Source organism: Bubalus kerabau, chromosome 3 (genome assembly GCF_029407905.1).
Source record: "Bubalus kerabau isolate K-KA32 ecotype Philippines breed swamp buffalo chromosome 3, PCC_UOA_SB_1v2, whole genome shotgun sequence".
NCBI lineage: Eukaryota > Metazoa > Chordata > Mammalia > Artiodactyla > Bovidae > Bubalus > Bubalus kerabau.
In genome coordinates this window covers 138,364,870-138,380,374 of record NC_073626.1, presented here as the reverse complement: position 1 = coordinate 138,380,374, position 15,505 = coordinate 138,364,870, and the positions used below count along the sequence as shown (strand labels likewise).

General features: G+C 36.4%; 1 protein-coding gene and 1 long non-coding RNA gene across 2 annotated transcripts in view; one reads left to right on the top strand and one right to left on the bottom strand.

The window, feature by feature from the left end:
- The window catches only part of DNAH7 (dynein axonemal heavy chain 7), a 255,094-nt gene that overhangs the window by 160,412 nt on the left and 79,177 nt on the right, over positions 1–15,505 (top strand). Inside the window, exons 43-46 of the mRNA XM_055572973.1 lie at positions 4,664–4,994; positions 7,428–7,774; positions 10,191–10,371; positions 12,623–12,808. Coding sequence (XP_055428948.1) covers positions 4,664–4,994; positions 7,428–7,774; positions 10,191–10,371; positions 12,623–12,808 — 1,045 coding nt within the window. The remainder of the gene's footprint in view (positions 1–4,663; positions 4,995–7,427; positions 7,775–10,190; positions 10,372–12,622; positions 12,809–15,505) is intronic.
- LOC129646584 (uncharacterized) lies at positions 10,166–15,314 on the bottom strand. Its single transcript, XR_008712049.1, has 3 exons — positions 15,164–15,314; positions 12,779–12,907; positions 10,166–10,335 (listed from the first exon to the last, which is right to left on the bottom strand). It is a non-coding gene; the product is annotated as an uncharacterized LOC129646584 (long non-coding RNA).

Here is a 15,505-nt window from a genome sequence, read left to right as displayed (position 1 = left end):
AGATGTAAAAATCAAGACACACATATGTATTATAAGATGTAAAAATAAAGACACACATATATATTATAAGATGTAAAAATAAAGACACACATATATATTATAAGATGTAAAAGCAAATTACCTATAAAGTTAGGTGTTTAGAAGTTTTACTAACCACCTTTAAGGAGGTCTTTTACTAGTGAAATTTATTTAAGCAATTTTATATATTACATTTATAAATTTTAATATTATTATTACCCTGATTTAACAAACTAAACTTTCCCAGGTACTTAATTTATATAAAATCTGGTAAGTTAAACTTACACATATGGTAAGCCTTAAGTTTTTTTAAGTGTTTGACTATTACCTATAGACTTGATGGGATTTTTTTTTTTTACTTAAAAATACAAATTAACTCTGTTGCTCAATTATGCTCAATTATCAGGGCTTCCCTGGTGGCTCAAACAGTAAAATATCTCCCTGCAGTGCAAGAGACTCATTAGTAAAGTCTCCTGGAGAAAGGAATGGCTATCCACTTGAGTATTCTTGCCTGGAGAATTCCATAGAGAGAGGAGCCTGGAGGGCTACAGTCCATGGGGTTGCAGAGTTGAACACAACTGAGCAACACACACACATATATATTGAGGTACAAGTTCAGTTCAGCTCAGTTCAGTTGCTCAGTCATGTCCGACTCTTTGCCACCCCATGAACCGCAGCACACCAGGCCTCCCTGTCCATCAACAACCCCTGGAGCTCACCTAAACTCATGTCCATCAAGTCGGTGATACCATCCAACCATCTCATCCTTTGTCGCCCCCATCTCCTTCTGCCCTCAATCTTTTCCAGCATCAGGGTTTTTTCAAATGAGTCAGCTCTTCGCATCAGGTGGCCAAAGCATTGGAGTTTCAACTTCAACATCAGTCCTTCCAATGAACACCTAGGACTGATGTCCTTTAAATATTAAATATACTTGAAACACCAAATGTGCACAGAGTCCTTGACAAAAAAAAAAAAAGTTAATTTTTGCATATTAACTGTAGATCTTTCTAAATTTTCCTATGGCTATCTCATTATCTCAGGCATTTTGAAGTACTTTTTCTTGTATTATCTAAGATGCTATCTAGACTGGTGGGAAACTTCTCAGCAATATTTACAGTGACTTTGGTAATGCCTTCTACAGCAGAGGTGTCATAGCTTCCTATGCATCATGGTCCACACCCTGTATTGAATCATACCAATAGCATTCTTTCCATCTACTAGTGAAATCTGCAAGTTCCACCCAAGGCTACTACATAATTTGACTGAATTTTATTATTTCTTTGACTATCAAGATATTATCTTTCCATTTAGATCTTAGGATTTTAACCTAATGGAATCTTGCTTTTCTCCCCCAGTATTTTCCTATCCAGGAGGATCAAAACCTCTTGGAGAGTCTGATTAATTGGGAGGTATCACTTATATCTCTCTTTGACTATATGCTCACAGTATTTCAGGCCACCCTAACTGGAAGAAAGATTGTAAAAATGAGATACAAACAGAGAAAAGTTGAAAATAATACTTTTCTAGGCATTTTTATATATTCTTGATGACATTGCAAATTTCCTCTTTTTAAAAATGTTCTCCTTTGCCTCTACTAGAATTCCCCACCATATAGTTCAGTTAAGTCACTCAGTCGTGTCCAACTCTTTACAACCCCATGGACTGCAGCGTGCCAGGCCTCCCTGTCCATCACCAACTCCCAGAGTTATTCAAACTCATGTCCATTGATTTGGTGATGCCATTCAACCATCTCATCCTCTGTCATCCCCTTCTCCTCCTGCTTTCAATCTTTCCCAGCATCAGGGTCTTTTCCAATGAGTCCGATCTTTGCATCAGGTGGCAAAAGTATTAGAGTTTCACCTTCAGTCCTTCCAATGAATATTCAGGACTGACTTCCTTTAGGATGGACTGGTTGGATCTCCTGGCTGTCCAAGAGCCTCTCAAGAGTCTTCTCCAAAACCACAGTTCAAAAGCATCAATTCGTCGGCTCTCAGCTTTCTTTATAGTCCAACTCTCACATCCATACATGACTACTGGAAAAACCATAGCCTTGACTAGACGGACCTTTGTTGGCAAAGTAATGTCTCTGCTTTTTAATATGCTGTCTAGGTTGGTCATAGCTTTTCTTCCAAGGAGCAAGGATCTTTTAATTTCATGGCTACAATCACCATCTGCAGTGATTTTGGAGCCCCCCAAAATAAAGTCTGTCATTGTTTCCATTGTTTCCCCATCTATTTGCCATGAAGTGATGGGACCAGATGCCATGATCTTAGTTTTCTGAATGTTGAGTTTTAAACCAACTTTTTCACTCTCCTTTTCACTTTCATCAAGAGGCTCTTTAGTTCTTTGTTTTCTGCCACAAGAGTGGTGTCATCTGCATGTTTGAGATTATTGATACTTCTGCTGGCAATCTTGATTTCAGCTTGTGCTTCATCCAGCCCAGCATTTCTCATGATGTACTCTGCATAGAAGTTAAATAAGCAGGGTGACAATATACAGCCTTGACATAATCCTTTCCCAATTTGGAACCAGTCTGTTGTTCCATGTCCAGTTCTAACTGTTGCTTCCTGACCTGCATACAGATTTCCCAGGAGGCAGGTCAGATGGTCTGGTATTCCCGTCTCTTTAAGAATTTTCCACAGTTTGTTGTGATCCACACAGTCAAAGGGGTGGCATAATCAATAAAGCAGAAGTAGATGTTTTTCTGGAACTCACTTGCTTTTTCAATCATCCAGCAGATGTTGGCAATTTGATCTCTAGTTCCTCTGCCTTTTCTAAATCCAGCTTGAACATCTGGAAGTTCACGGTTCATACATTGCTGAAGCCTGGCTTGGAGAATGTTGAGCATTACTTTACTAGCGTGTGAGATGAGCGCAATTGTGCGATAGTTTGAGCATTCTTTGGCATTGCCTTTCTTTGGGATTGGAGTGAAAACTGACCTTTTCCAATTACAGTAACCCTGTAGTTACTCTTCCCTTAATAGCTGAAGTCTTCAGATATCTTTATAGCCAAGTAGTATTGTAACCTTCAGAGAAGGCAATGGCAACCCACTCCAGTACTCTTGCCTGGAAAGTCCCATGGATGGAGGAGCCTGGTGGGCTGCAGTCCATGGGGTCGTGAAGAGTCGGACACGACTGAGAGACTTCACTTTCACTTTTCACTTTCATGCATTGGAGAAGGAAATGGCAACCCACTCCAGTGTTCTTGCCTGGAGAATCCCAGGGATGGGGGAGCCTGGTGGGCTGCCTTCTATGGGGTCACACAGAGTCAGACACTACTGAAGTGACTTAGCAGCAGCAGCAGCAGTATTGTAACCTAGAAGCAAGCGCTCAGATTCCCTCCCAGGAAACCAGTGTTTTAGCCAACAAGGGGTCCCATGGGTTGAGCCACCACACTGAAACTGCTTCATGGTGGCCGGGGGCAGACCTTTCCTGTGCTTGCTCCACAAGGGTTCCACTGAAACCAAACTCACAGATTATATGGTATCCTCTCTCGAGTCTCCTCAGTTCACATTGCTGTAACATATTTTGCTCAGAGGAATCAACTTATCACAGAAGTGTAACAGGTCCCAACTTGCAATGTTTTCTTTTTTTTTTCAATGACAGCCTTTTCAGTTTTCTGGCTCAAACCAGTTAATCACTCAGTTGAAGGAGTATGCTTCCATCTTTAGACAATTATCGGGTTGGTTAGTTACCAATGCCAACCTACTTTTTGAAGAGAATTTCTAAAATGCGTCACTTTTTACTTTGAGACATTATGGCATCTCAGATATTTAAAATGAAACAAATTATAAAGAAGCATTTTTTCTACTCACGATGTGTAATTATCTCTGGAACATATATGAATGCAAATCAAAAATTTAAAGTATATTAAAATATTATATTATTTTGAAATCAATTATTATTACTTTATAAGAATTTTGTACCAAAAAAGAGTTGAACTTTATTCTTTGGCCACTTGTATTTTAAATGAAAAATTCCTATTTCAAGATACTTAACACATATTAAAATTATGTTGCACATTTGGCAATGTTCAAACAATATATTTTGGGTACTGAAGTTTATTTAAAAAAATTGATTATAAAAAGATCTTAAGGAAAATATTGTTGTTGGAATAAACTTCCCAAGATGACTAATTACAGAGGCACATCATTCATCTTGATGGAGGAGGTTCCTTGCCTTATACTTAGTATATTTTTCTTTTGAATTTGTTATATGCCTGGATACTGTGATAATACTGGCAGTACACAAAATCCCAAGACCTACTGTCTGCTTTTAATTGTACACAATCTAAAATTCTAGAGTTCATATTTTTTACCAACTGTTGATATATGCAAAAATCTTTCAAACCACTTTTTTTAAGGTTGAAGTATGCTTTATTTACAATGTTGTGTCAGTTTCAGGGGTTAAGCAAAGGGATTAAGTTACATATATATGTGTGTGTGTGTGTGTGTGTGATTTTTCAGATTCTTTTCCATTATAGTTTATTGCAAGATATTGATTCTAGTTCCCTGTGCTATACAGTAGGTCCGCTTCTTTAGTTATGCCTTGAAAAAAATCTGAAAAGCTAAAGAATACTTATTTTTTTCCTTGAGGAAGAAGCCTAGAGCCTGACAGCTAGCCTTGTTTTATCTCTTTACTTTCAGTGAAGTCATGAAAATGAAAAAGAGGTATGAAGTGGGTTTGGATAAACTGGATTCTGCTGCATCTCAAGTAGCCACAATGCAATTCGAGTTAGAGGCTCTACATCCTCAGTTAAAAGTTGCTAGCAAAGAGGTTGATGAAATGATGTTGATCATTGAGAGGGAATCGGTAGAAGTTTCCAAAACTGAAAAAATCGTGAAAGCTGATGAAACAATAGCAAACGAACAAGCTATGGCTGCCAAAGCCATCAAAGATGAATGTGATGCTGACCTGGCGGGGGCTTTGCCCATATTAGAGTCAGCACTGACAGCCCTTGATACCCTCACTGCACAGGTAAGAGCACAGCTGTGGGCTTGCTGGGAGACCTGTTAGCATAACTTAGGGAAGTGCTTACCATTGTGTGCTGCAGTTTGGTCTGTCTTTCCAAAGTCTCCACATTGAATGTGATTAAAATCATTTTCAAATTGGCCAAAAGATTCCCTAATTGACCTGGAAAAAGAAATGGACATGCAAGACTAAGACAGTTTTGAAAAGAAAGTTTCCAAATGTTCTAAACAACCATACAACAATCATTATTTCAGGAACTTTGCAGACCAACTTTAATTGACAGGGGCATGAATATACACTTTTATTTTATGTACACTTTTTCATATTTAGAAACTTGTAGCTAGATATGCCTTACAGTATATATGGTAAGGTGGGGTGTCAATGTTTGTCAGTGGGTTTTTTGTGTGTGTGATACATATGACAAGTTATGTATGATTTTTTAATAATTTATAATAATTGTTAGTATAAAATTTATAATGTTATAAAATAAAACAAAATGTTTTGTTTTATAATAATATAGCTTTGACAGTATTAAAAATTAAAACATGAAAGGGAACATTTCATTTAAGAAAGATTAAGATGAATTTTGAAAAATAGTGTTGGTAATCTCAGCTAAACTTTTGCGTAAATTACTAGAAGATGGGACTTCCCTTGTGGCTCAGCTGGTAAAGAATCCACCTGCAATTCAGGAGACCTGGGTTCAATCCTTGGGTTGGGAAGATTCCCTGGAGAAGGGAAAGCCTACCCACTCCAGTATTCTGGCCTGGAGAATTCCATGGACTTTATAGTCCATGGGGTAAAGAGTTGGACACGACTGAATGACTTTCACATGCACACACGGGAGAGGATGTGTTAGATCCTTTTTTCACACCTTCCTCCAAAATAGGTTTCAGATAGAAATTTAAATATAAATAGTTATATTATATTATAAAATAGTATCAAATGTAGGTCAGATGTTAATAATTGTGGAATATAAACGAGGACTGAAGATTTCTTTGGTATAAGAGAAATCAGAGAAGAAAACACTAAGCCATATTGTTTGTAATATATGTGCTCTGGATACTCTCTTGTATTTTTCATAAATAAGAGAATTTTTGTACCTAAAAATGTAATGGTACCTTTTTGTACCTAAAAAAAGTAATAAATTTTAGTACCTAAAAATCAACACATTTTATTTCATATAAACACCATGGATAGAAGTTTAGAAACACTAAGGGAAAAAATCTTTCAACTGCATGGCAAATAAAATATTAATATACTTCTGTGTGTAAAGCTCTTACAAATCACTAAGGAAAAAAAGTAGCTCTACCATAATATAGTAAATGATACAAAGAAGTACCAATTCAAAAAGGAGGAAACACAAATAGTTAATAAGGGTATGAAAATACATCATATCTCACTTGTATTTAAAGTCTATACAGTTCATGGAATTCTCCAGGCCAGAATACTGGAGTGGGTAGCCACTCCAGTAAAACCACTGGTGGTTTCTTTACCAGTTGAACCACCAGGGAAGCCTAAGGAATACTGGAGTAAGTAGCATGTCCCTTCTCCATCGGATCTTCCCAACCCAGGAATTGAACCAGGGTATCCTGAATTGCAGGCAGATTCTTTACCAGCTGAGCTACCAGGGAAGCCCCCAAAGAAATACAAATCAAAATAAAATTTCTTTTGCCTGATAGAATGCTTACCCGTGTTGTTAAGGGTATATGTAATAAAACAGGCACCCTTATATATTTTCTGCAGGTCAGTTTGTCAATATTTGTCAAAAGCTTTAAAAAAAAATTAAGATTTTAATTGTAATAGTAAAAAAGAAAAAGGCATGGAGTGTTAGAATTATGGTTCATATCTATACATCAGAAAGCTATGCAGCATTAAAAATGATGTAAATGTTTACTAGCACAAGAGTATGTTTATTATATATTATTAAAATAGAACAGTTTAAAACAGCATGTATATTAGATATACTATGATTCCACCGGTTAAAATAGGGCAGATACACTGGTGTATAGCATATACACATGAAAAAGATGTAGAGAAATATAACGTAAGATGTTTACAGGAGTTAACTATATGTGATTGGTTTTACAGGAGACATGTACAGTTTCTCTATATTTCTCTGTTTGCATCTATAACTTTTATAGTTTTTAAGAAGCAGTAAAGCTCTTACTTTGGGACAGTCAATAAAAAGCTCTTTCATGTGTTCTTGAAGTGGATTTCATGTCATGAGTGATCTCAGGGTATTTTCCCATTACTCTTTTTTATTTTTAACTTTGCCTTTGAGATAAACTTCTCAGCACTTCATGATACAATTCTATCTCTGTCACCAGTTTCTGACACTGTCACTGTCATTGAGTAGCGAGTTTCTATCTTATGGCTTAGTTTGAAAATAGGACCCAAACAAAATCAATGTAAACAATTCTTGCATGTTGTTATTTCAAGGACATTACAGTGGTAAAATCCATGAAGAGTCCTCCCGCTGGTGTCAAGCTTGTTATGGAAGCTATATGTATCTTGAAAGGCATCAAAGCCGACAAAATCCCTGACCCAACAGGTACAGGGAAAAAGATTGAGGATTTCTGGGGTCCTGCCAAAAGACTTCTGGGTGACATTCGATTTCTGCAGTCACTTCATGAATATGACAAGGACAATATTCCTCCAGCTTACATGAACATCATAAGAAAAAATTATATTCCAAATCCAGATTTTGTTCCAGAAAAGATAAGAAATGCTTCCACAGCAGCCGAAGGTCTGTGCAAATGGGTCATAGCAATGGATTCATATGATAAGTAAGTAGTGACAAAAAAGAAAACAAAATTTTTTTTTAAGGTTGGTTCTTCAGGTAATATAAAACCTATGAACTACATAGGTGAGAGACTCCTCAGAAAGTCAGGTCTAATACCTGCTCTGACATGTTTACTGGAGGCAAGATTATACCAACTACATAGTATAACACAATGATATTTAAACTTTTTGGACTCAGGAACATTTTGTTGTTTTTGTTCAGTGGCTAAGTCATATCTGACTCTTTGCGACTCCACGGACTGAGGAGCACCAGGCTTCCCTGTCTTTCATTATCTCCCAGGGTTTGCTCAAACTCATGTCCATTGATTTGGTGGTGATGACATCTAACCATCTCAACCTTTTACACTCTAAAAAATGATTATAGACCCCCAACCTTTTTATCAATATATTAGAAATTAAAAGTGAGAGTTTTTAAAAAATTATTTACTGATTCATTTCTAAAAAGCAACAAATACTTTACATAAATACTTCTTTTTTAAAGTCCACATTTTCAAAAAATTTTGGAAGAAAAGTGGTGGCATTTTATACTTTTGCAAATCTCTTTACTATGTTCTTTAAGAGAAGACAGCTGGATTCTCAGATCTGCTTCTTCATTCAATCTGTGGTGGGCTGTTGTTTTGACTAAAGTATATGAAGAAAATACAGCCTCACACAGATGTTTAGTTGACAGGGAGAGCCTCATTGGAGTCCCTGAGGGAGAGGGGACATGTCTTGGACCACATTTTGAAAACAACACCTAACGTACAGTCTTTGATGAAACAAACAGCCTATATGGATGATTATATGAGAAACATTTATATCATATACAAAACAGTAAAAATTGTTGGTTATTCCTTTGAAAAGCAACTATTACAGGATATCTTTAAATCTCACAATTCTATTTGCATGTGAGATGTGTACATCTATATTACATGCTGTATATGTTTTGGACAATGATGTATTCTGTTAATGATAAATTTTAATTTAATGTTTTATCATTTATTTGGGTTTCCCTGATGGCTCAGCTGTAAAGAATCTGCCTGCAATGCAGGAGATGCGGGAGACACAGGTTAGATCCTTGGGTTAAGAAGATCCCCTGGAAGAGGAAATGGCAATTCACTCCAGTATTCTTGCCTGAAAAATCCCATGGACAGAGGAGCCTGGTGGGCTATAGTCCAAAGGGTCGCAATGAGTCAGACACAGTTGAGCAACTGAGCACACATGTACACATATATTTATTTAGAGTGGTAACACCACTGATTCCATTTTGTAGAAGAGAATTTAGATCTGTAATTTCCCCTACATAGTCCCTTTTATTACTGACATACATATTTATAAGATATCTGGTTTTAGTTAAGGGTATATTCTGATATTTGAAAAAAAGTAAAATATAAAGACAGGAGCATCATTGTTATATGTATATAATAAGCCTAGAAGAGAAAAAACAAAAGAGTTGGGGAACTGAAGAAGTGGGTGTATACAATATCATTTTAACTATTTTGAGATGAAAATAAAATAATAAGATTAATCTACAAAATAATAAAAATTAAAATGAAAGAACAAAATGACATAAATAAAATACCCTTCATTTTTTCATTGTTATTAAGCCTTAATGAGTTAGACTGGTTTCCATAAACACTGTAATATTTTACACATATGTGCTTATTCTCCTTTTCCAAAATCACCAAAATTGACACTGGCAGCAATTTAATATTTATCTATGGTTTTAAAAAAATCACTTATTTAGGGGTTTTCCTGGTGACTCAAACAGTAAAGAATCTACCTGCAATGCAGGAGACCCGGGTTCGATCTCTGGGTCAGGAAGATACCCTGCCTGGAGAATTCCATGGGACAGAAGAGCCTGGCAGGCCATAGTCCATGGGGTCGCAAAGAGTCAGACGTGACTGAGCAACTAACACACATATGCAATCACTTATTTGAAAACATTATATATATTTGATATCTATTTTGAGAATCATTTTATTGCTGGTATTAACTTTGTTAAATGTAAGATATAGAAATCAGTATAGGTTTTATGTGAAGATGTGTTTTGAGTTATAATAAGGATTTTAGAAAAGTAATTCATGTATTCTACTATTGTGTGAAAATTGTGTAAATCTTAATTATGTTGAATTGGTTCACAGTGCTTTTCAGGTCTACTATATCCTTCTACCTTTCTGTATGTTCTGCTAATTTGGGGAGTTTGATATTGAAACTCCACCTAAAAATCTTAATGTATTTACTTAAAATAATTGTAATATATAGTAGAGCTATACATAATCTTGTTCTGTATTTTCCAAGTCTCCTGTAAATGTGTTATCATTCTTTCATAATTTAAAAAAATTAAAAAGTAAATTCAGTGATGGAAAGTACACTAAAATATTAAACATGTATTTAATTTTCCAATTTTACTTTTGGCAGAGTGGCAAAAATTGTAGCTCCCAAAAAGATAAAACTGGCTGCAGCTGAAGGGGAGCTTAAAATTGCTATGGATGGTCTCAAAAAGAAGCAGGCAGCACTTCGGGACGTTCAGGACAAGCTGGCCAGGCTTCAGGACACACTCGAACTAAATAAACAAAAGAAAGCTGACTTAGAAAACCAGGTATAGTACAATACAGACAGACATAGGCAAATCTTCAGTTACTCTAAATAAGAATAATGTTCACGCAGCTACAAAAACAGCAGTACTGTTTTCTTCCTGGTCAGGAGTTGGCAAACAGTGAACCACAGGATAAACCCACCTTTGTATGGCCCACAAGCTAATAATGACTTTGACATTTTTAAATGATTACATATTAAATGATTATACAAGTTTCTATATAATATCCTCAGTTTTGCCTCTTAGTCCACAAAGCCTATAATATTGATCTTCTGGCTCTTTATCCACAAAAAGAAAAAAAATCGCCAACCATCTCTACTATAGATTACTAGAATATTGAGCTAAATTATTTAAATCATTCTTCATTATGAGTGAGAAAATGGAAAACCAAACTGTTAAGTAACAGTTATGTAAAAGTTAATGGCAGAGCTGAGATTAGAACTCAACACCCAGAACCATACTGTGTCCACTGGAAATGTTTTTAAAACTAAAATCATTACTCCAACTTAGTGATACCTTTTGTAAAAAGTAATTGCTAGGATCTGATTATGTTCCCCAGAAAAGTCCAAGTATTTTGATTTACAGTCAATATTTATTGAGTGCTTATCATGTGTAAGGCACTGTTGTTCTGAGAGCAATGTATATTATGTCACTGATTCTCACAAAAGCTTTCTGAGGGAGGTAATCTTTTTAGATTATTTTCTAGAAACTAAAGCACAGAGAAGTTAAGCAACTTGCTCATGGTCAACCCAGTTTCTAAGTTTAGATCCAAGTCCAGGCAATCTGACTCTAATACTTTTCTCTTTCCTATCCTACTAGGCTGCTTCTTTCTGTACAATATGTGCACAAATTCTATATTTGTACAATCTGTGATATTGTGCTAATCTTAAAAATGTGTCCTATTATTTGGCATGGTCTTCAAGTGATCAATTTTTGTTTAAATAATATAACTGACAGATATATATGTGGTTGCTCACTGTAAACATTTTTCAACTATGCTGTATGTTTGAAATTATTTGTTTTTCATAATAAAATGTTAGAAAATTATGGTAATGTAAAATGAATATGTGTACTAAAAGCTTGCTTTTGGAAGAGAAATTTTGGTTAAAATTTTTTACATAGTAGTTTCTGATGACAACTTTATTATGGTCCAAGACCTGATTTAACATTTTAGTTGAGGGAAGATTGTGTGAAGAAAGAAACCAGGATGCAAAAGGTAATAAAAAGAGGGAAAATTAACAGGAAAGGTTTTTAAAGAAATATCAAAAATCTTACTAATTACATACCTTCTGCTTTTTTAAACCCATCTTTATATAAACTCTTATGGTATTCTATATGTTTAACTCTAAAGGTATTTATTATTATTAATATAAATATTAATAGCATAGGAAAAAGTACAAGCCAAATTCTCATTCTAAAATAATCTAAATGTCTCTGTTTTTATCAATAATTTACTTCTTTTCATGTAAATTATTTTATTTTGAACTTTAAGATAACCTTTACTTAATCTTGTCATCCTCTAAAAATAATAAGTCACTTATAATTAATCAAAATAATTCAGATATTCCACTGGAACATTGCTGTTGCATGGTTTAAAATGACTTTTGCCCGAGTTTTCCACATTTGTAATTATCCTTCCTCTTTTTTGAAAATAACATTGCTTGATTATGTATAATCAAACTTGGTTGACAGCCTTATGCACAAAGTAGGCTCTCAGCTATTGACTGATGTCTTAATTTAAGGTTAATTGCAGGTGTCTGAGTAGGCTGACACAATTTAGCAGCTTGGAAACTGTGCTTTGTAAGTAAGCATAAATTATTAAAACCTTTAAACATTTAACCTTTAAAATTTTCATTAAATCAACTGTGAGTTAAATGAGGGGGAAACGTTCATAGAATATTTAAAATAAAATGCACTTTGATTATTAAAATGGAGGGTAAAACTTTCAGTGTCTCATAACCGTAGCTCATTTCCTTAAATAGAGCAGTTGTTTGTGTTATATGATAAATACCTGTTATGAGTTTCACAAATTAGATTAAAACACTCTCTTTACTATGAAAAAAGTCTAAAAGATCATGGACTCTCCAGTTTTCACAGTGAACTACTGCACATTTTTCTTCCACAGAGAGCTAAAAAAGGAAAACTCCAGGTGTAACTTTGTAATTTAAAAATTTATCCCTGAGGTTAAAATCTGGCAGAATTTTTAACTTACTCTACTTGTAGGTGTTGATAAAAGTTTACTTCTATTTTTGAGGTTGACCTGTGCAGCAAAAAGCTAGAACGAGCTGAACAATTGATCGGAGGCCTTGGGGGTGAGAAAACACGATGGAGCCAGACAGCTCTGGAGCTGGGGCAGCTGTACATCAACCTGACGGGGGACATCCTTGTTTCTTCAGGGGTCGTGGCTTACCTTGGAGCCTTCACATCTAACTATCGACAGGTAAGGAATACTTGTCCAACGCTAGGGTCTCCTCTTGATCCTCCTGGTACACCCAACATTAATCTTGGATTTTTTTGTTGTTGTTGTTTGGATTTCTTGCTAAGTATAAGGGAGAAAAATGTTTGCAAGTGATTTTTAGTTGTGTATTTTAATTATTCAGTAAGTTAGCTTGGTGACCAAAAAAAATGCTATATTAAATACTCTTCTAATTGTTTTAGAATTGTTTTTGAAACAAAAAGATCTACTTTAGGACAGACATCATGTGAAATGGTAGGCCCTAGTAATAAAATTTTAGTTCTTATAAACAAGAAAGGTATCAGGATTTTTTTTGGATGTTTTTAATCAACTACTCTCAATGAGTCTCAATAATAAATCATTTTCAAATGATTTCAGAAGCTAAAGCATCCTAAACCTTCAGTTTTAGTTTAGGAAAAGATGAGCCTGCCTAAAAACAATTGATCAGGGGCATCTTTCCTAAGAAAATAAATACCAAGTTCCCTGCTTCAAATTCCCACCCCTCTGATGAATTCTGCCTCAGTCTTATCCTTGACCCCACTCCTAACCCTACTTCTTCTCCCGGCTTTTTTCTTCCACTTTTCAGTTTCTTTCTCAACGAGACCCAGCATATTCTTCAGCTCTCTTTAGGAATACAACCCAGGACATGGCCCTGCCAAAGCAGAAGGAGGCAATGAGAATAAAGAGAAATTTGAAGCATTTGGCAATAGCTTCTGGTGTCAAGGGAGGAGAGAAAAAGTAAATGAAAACCCACTTCTAAAGTGGGGCTTTGTCACTTTACAAAGCATTTGTTTTCTTCATGGTCTCAGTTGAGATTCACTTGATTTCAAGGTTTCTCTTAAGTAGGGTTGATTCTTGGAGGCCACTATTTTGGTTTGTTTGCTTGCTTTTAACCAAACTGGTTTAAATTCCTCATATCGATCATGCTTCTGTCTTCAGGCTTCTGGGTTCTCGAAGCCCTTGTTCTGGCACATGAGTTTCATATTCTTAGCTTTCTGTCTTCATTTGTGTCTGAACAACTATCTACGATTATAGCCTGTACATGAAAGTGAAAGAAGAGAGTGAATAAGTTTGCTTAAAACTCAACATTCAGAAAACTAAGATCATGGCATCTGTTCCCATAACTTTATGGCAAATAGATGGGGAAACAATGGAAACAGTGACAGACTTTATTTTGGGGGGCCCCCAAATCAGTGCAGATGGTGAGTGCAGCCACAAAATTAAAAGACGCTTGCTCCTTGGAAGAAAAGCTATGACCAACCTAGACAGCATATTAAAAAGCAGAGGCATTACTTTACCAACAAAGGTTCATCTAGTCAAAGCTATGGTTTTTCCAGTAGTCATGTATGGATATGAGAGTTGGACCATAAAGAAAGCTGAGCACTGAAGAATTGATGCTTTCGAACCGTGGTGTTGGAGAAGACTCTTGAGAGTCCCTTGGACTGCAAGGAGATCCAGCCAGTCCATTCTAAAGGAGATCAGTCCTGGGTGTTCATTGGAGGGACTGATGCTGAAGCTGAAACTTCAATACTTTGGCCACCTGGTGAGAAGAACCAACTCATTGGAAAAGACCCTAATGCTGGGAAAGATTGAAGACCGGAGGAGAAGGGGATGACAGAGGATGAGATGGTTGGATGGCATCATTGACGCAATGGATGTGAGTTTGAGTAGGCTCTGGGAGTTGGTGATGGACAGGGAGGCCTGGTGTGCTGCAGTCCATGGGGTCGCAAAGAGTTGGATATGACTGAGCAACCGAACTGAACTGATAGCATTGACATCTTGTAGTTCAAATAATTAACATTTAATATGACACTATTTACCTAGTCTTAGACTTGTTTGCTTGACAGTTTTAGAGCCTGAGGGTTATAATGATTAAGAAAATTGCTCATAACCACACAGCTGGTTAATGACAGAGCAGAAATGAGACTTGTCATCACCCGAATCCTCATTGAGCCCTCTTTCTACTCTTCTATGTCAACTTGGACTAATGGAAGAAGTAGCTGCAGAGCTTCCTACACTTCTCTGTTAGTCCCCACCGTACCCTGGGTGTCTGCACGGGCTCCAGTGCCATGCTGAAAGTCAGCATTCTGGGGCACCCCTCCAAATCCAGCCCTCTCCAATGACTCCTTCCAAAACACAGCATCTTGTGCTCACTCCCTAGTCACCTGCTTCCACTAGAATGAGGGCTACCACTTGGACCACCCACACAAACGCTTCTGAAAAGCATTGAGACCAGAACTGAGACCTTGAAATTTACTGACAGAAGCAAAGCAACACTTCAGCTAGACACAAGATGTAAGCTCATAGCTTCTTCCATGAACTCACATCCACTGTCCCCACCTCTGATTCAAGTAGACACATCATCCCATCTCATCTAAGAAGACTTGAAGGCAATTTTATCTCTTCCTTGTTTTACTGTAGCAACCTAGGCTTTTACTTATCTAGTCTCTACTGTCACGGTTCCTTCCTTTGAATTTATTCTCCACATCCTACCCTGTAATCATTGATCTCTTTCTCCTGGGTCAGGGCAGCTGGCAATTTATGCCCCATCAAAAGTTTCTCATTTGATTCTAAACACAAGGGTAATAGTAGCAACTTCACTTCTCTACCCAGATCCCCACCTGGCTTCCTGTGCTTTCACATCAAACAACCAGTGCCTGTGGCTTATTTTGGCTGACTTCC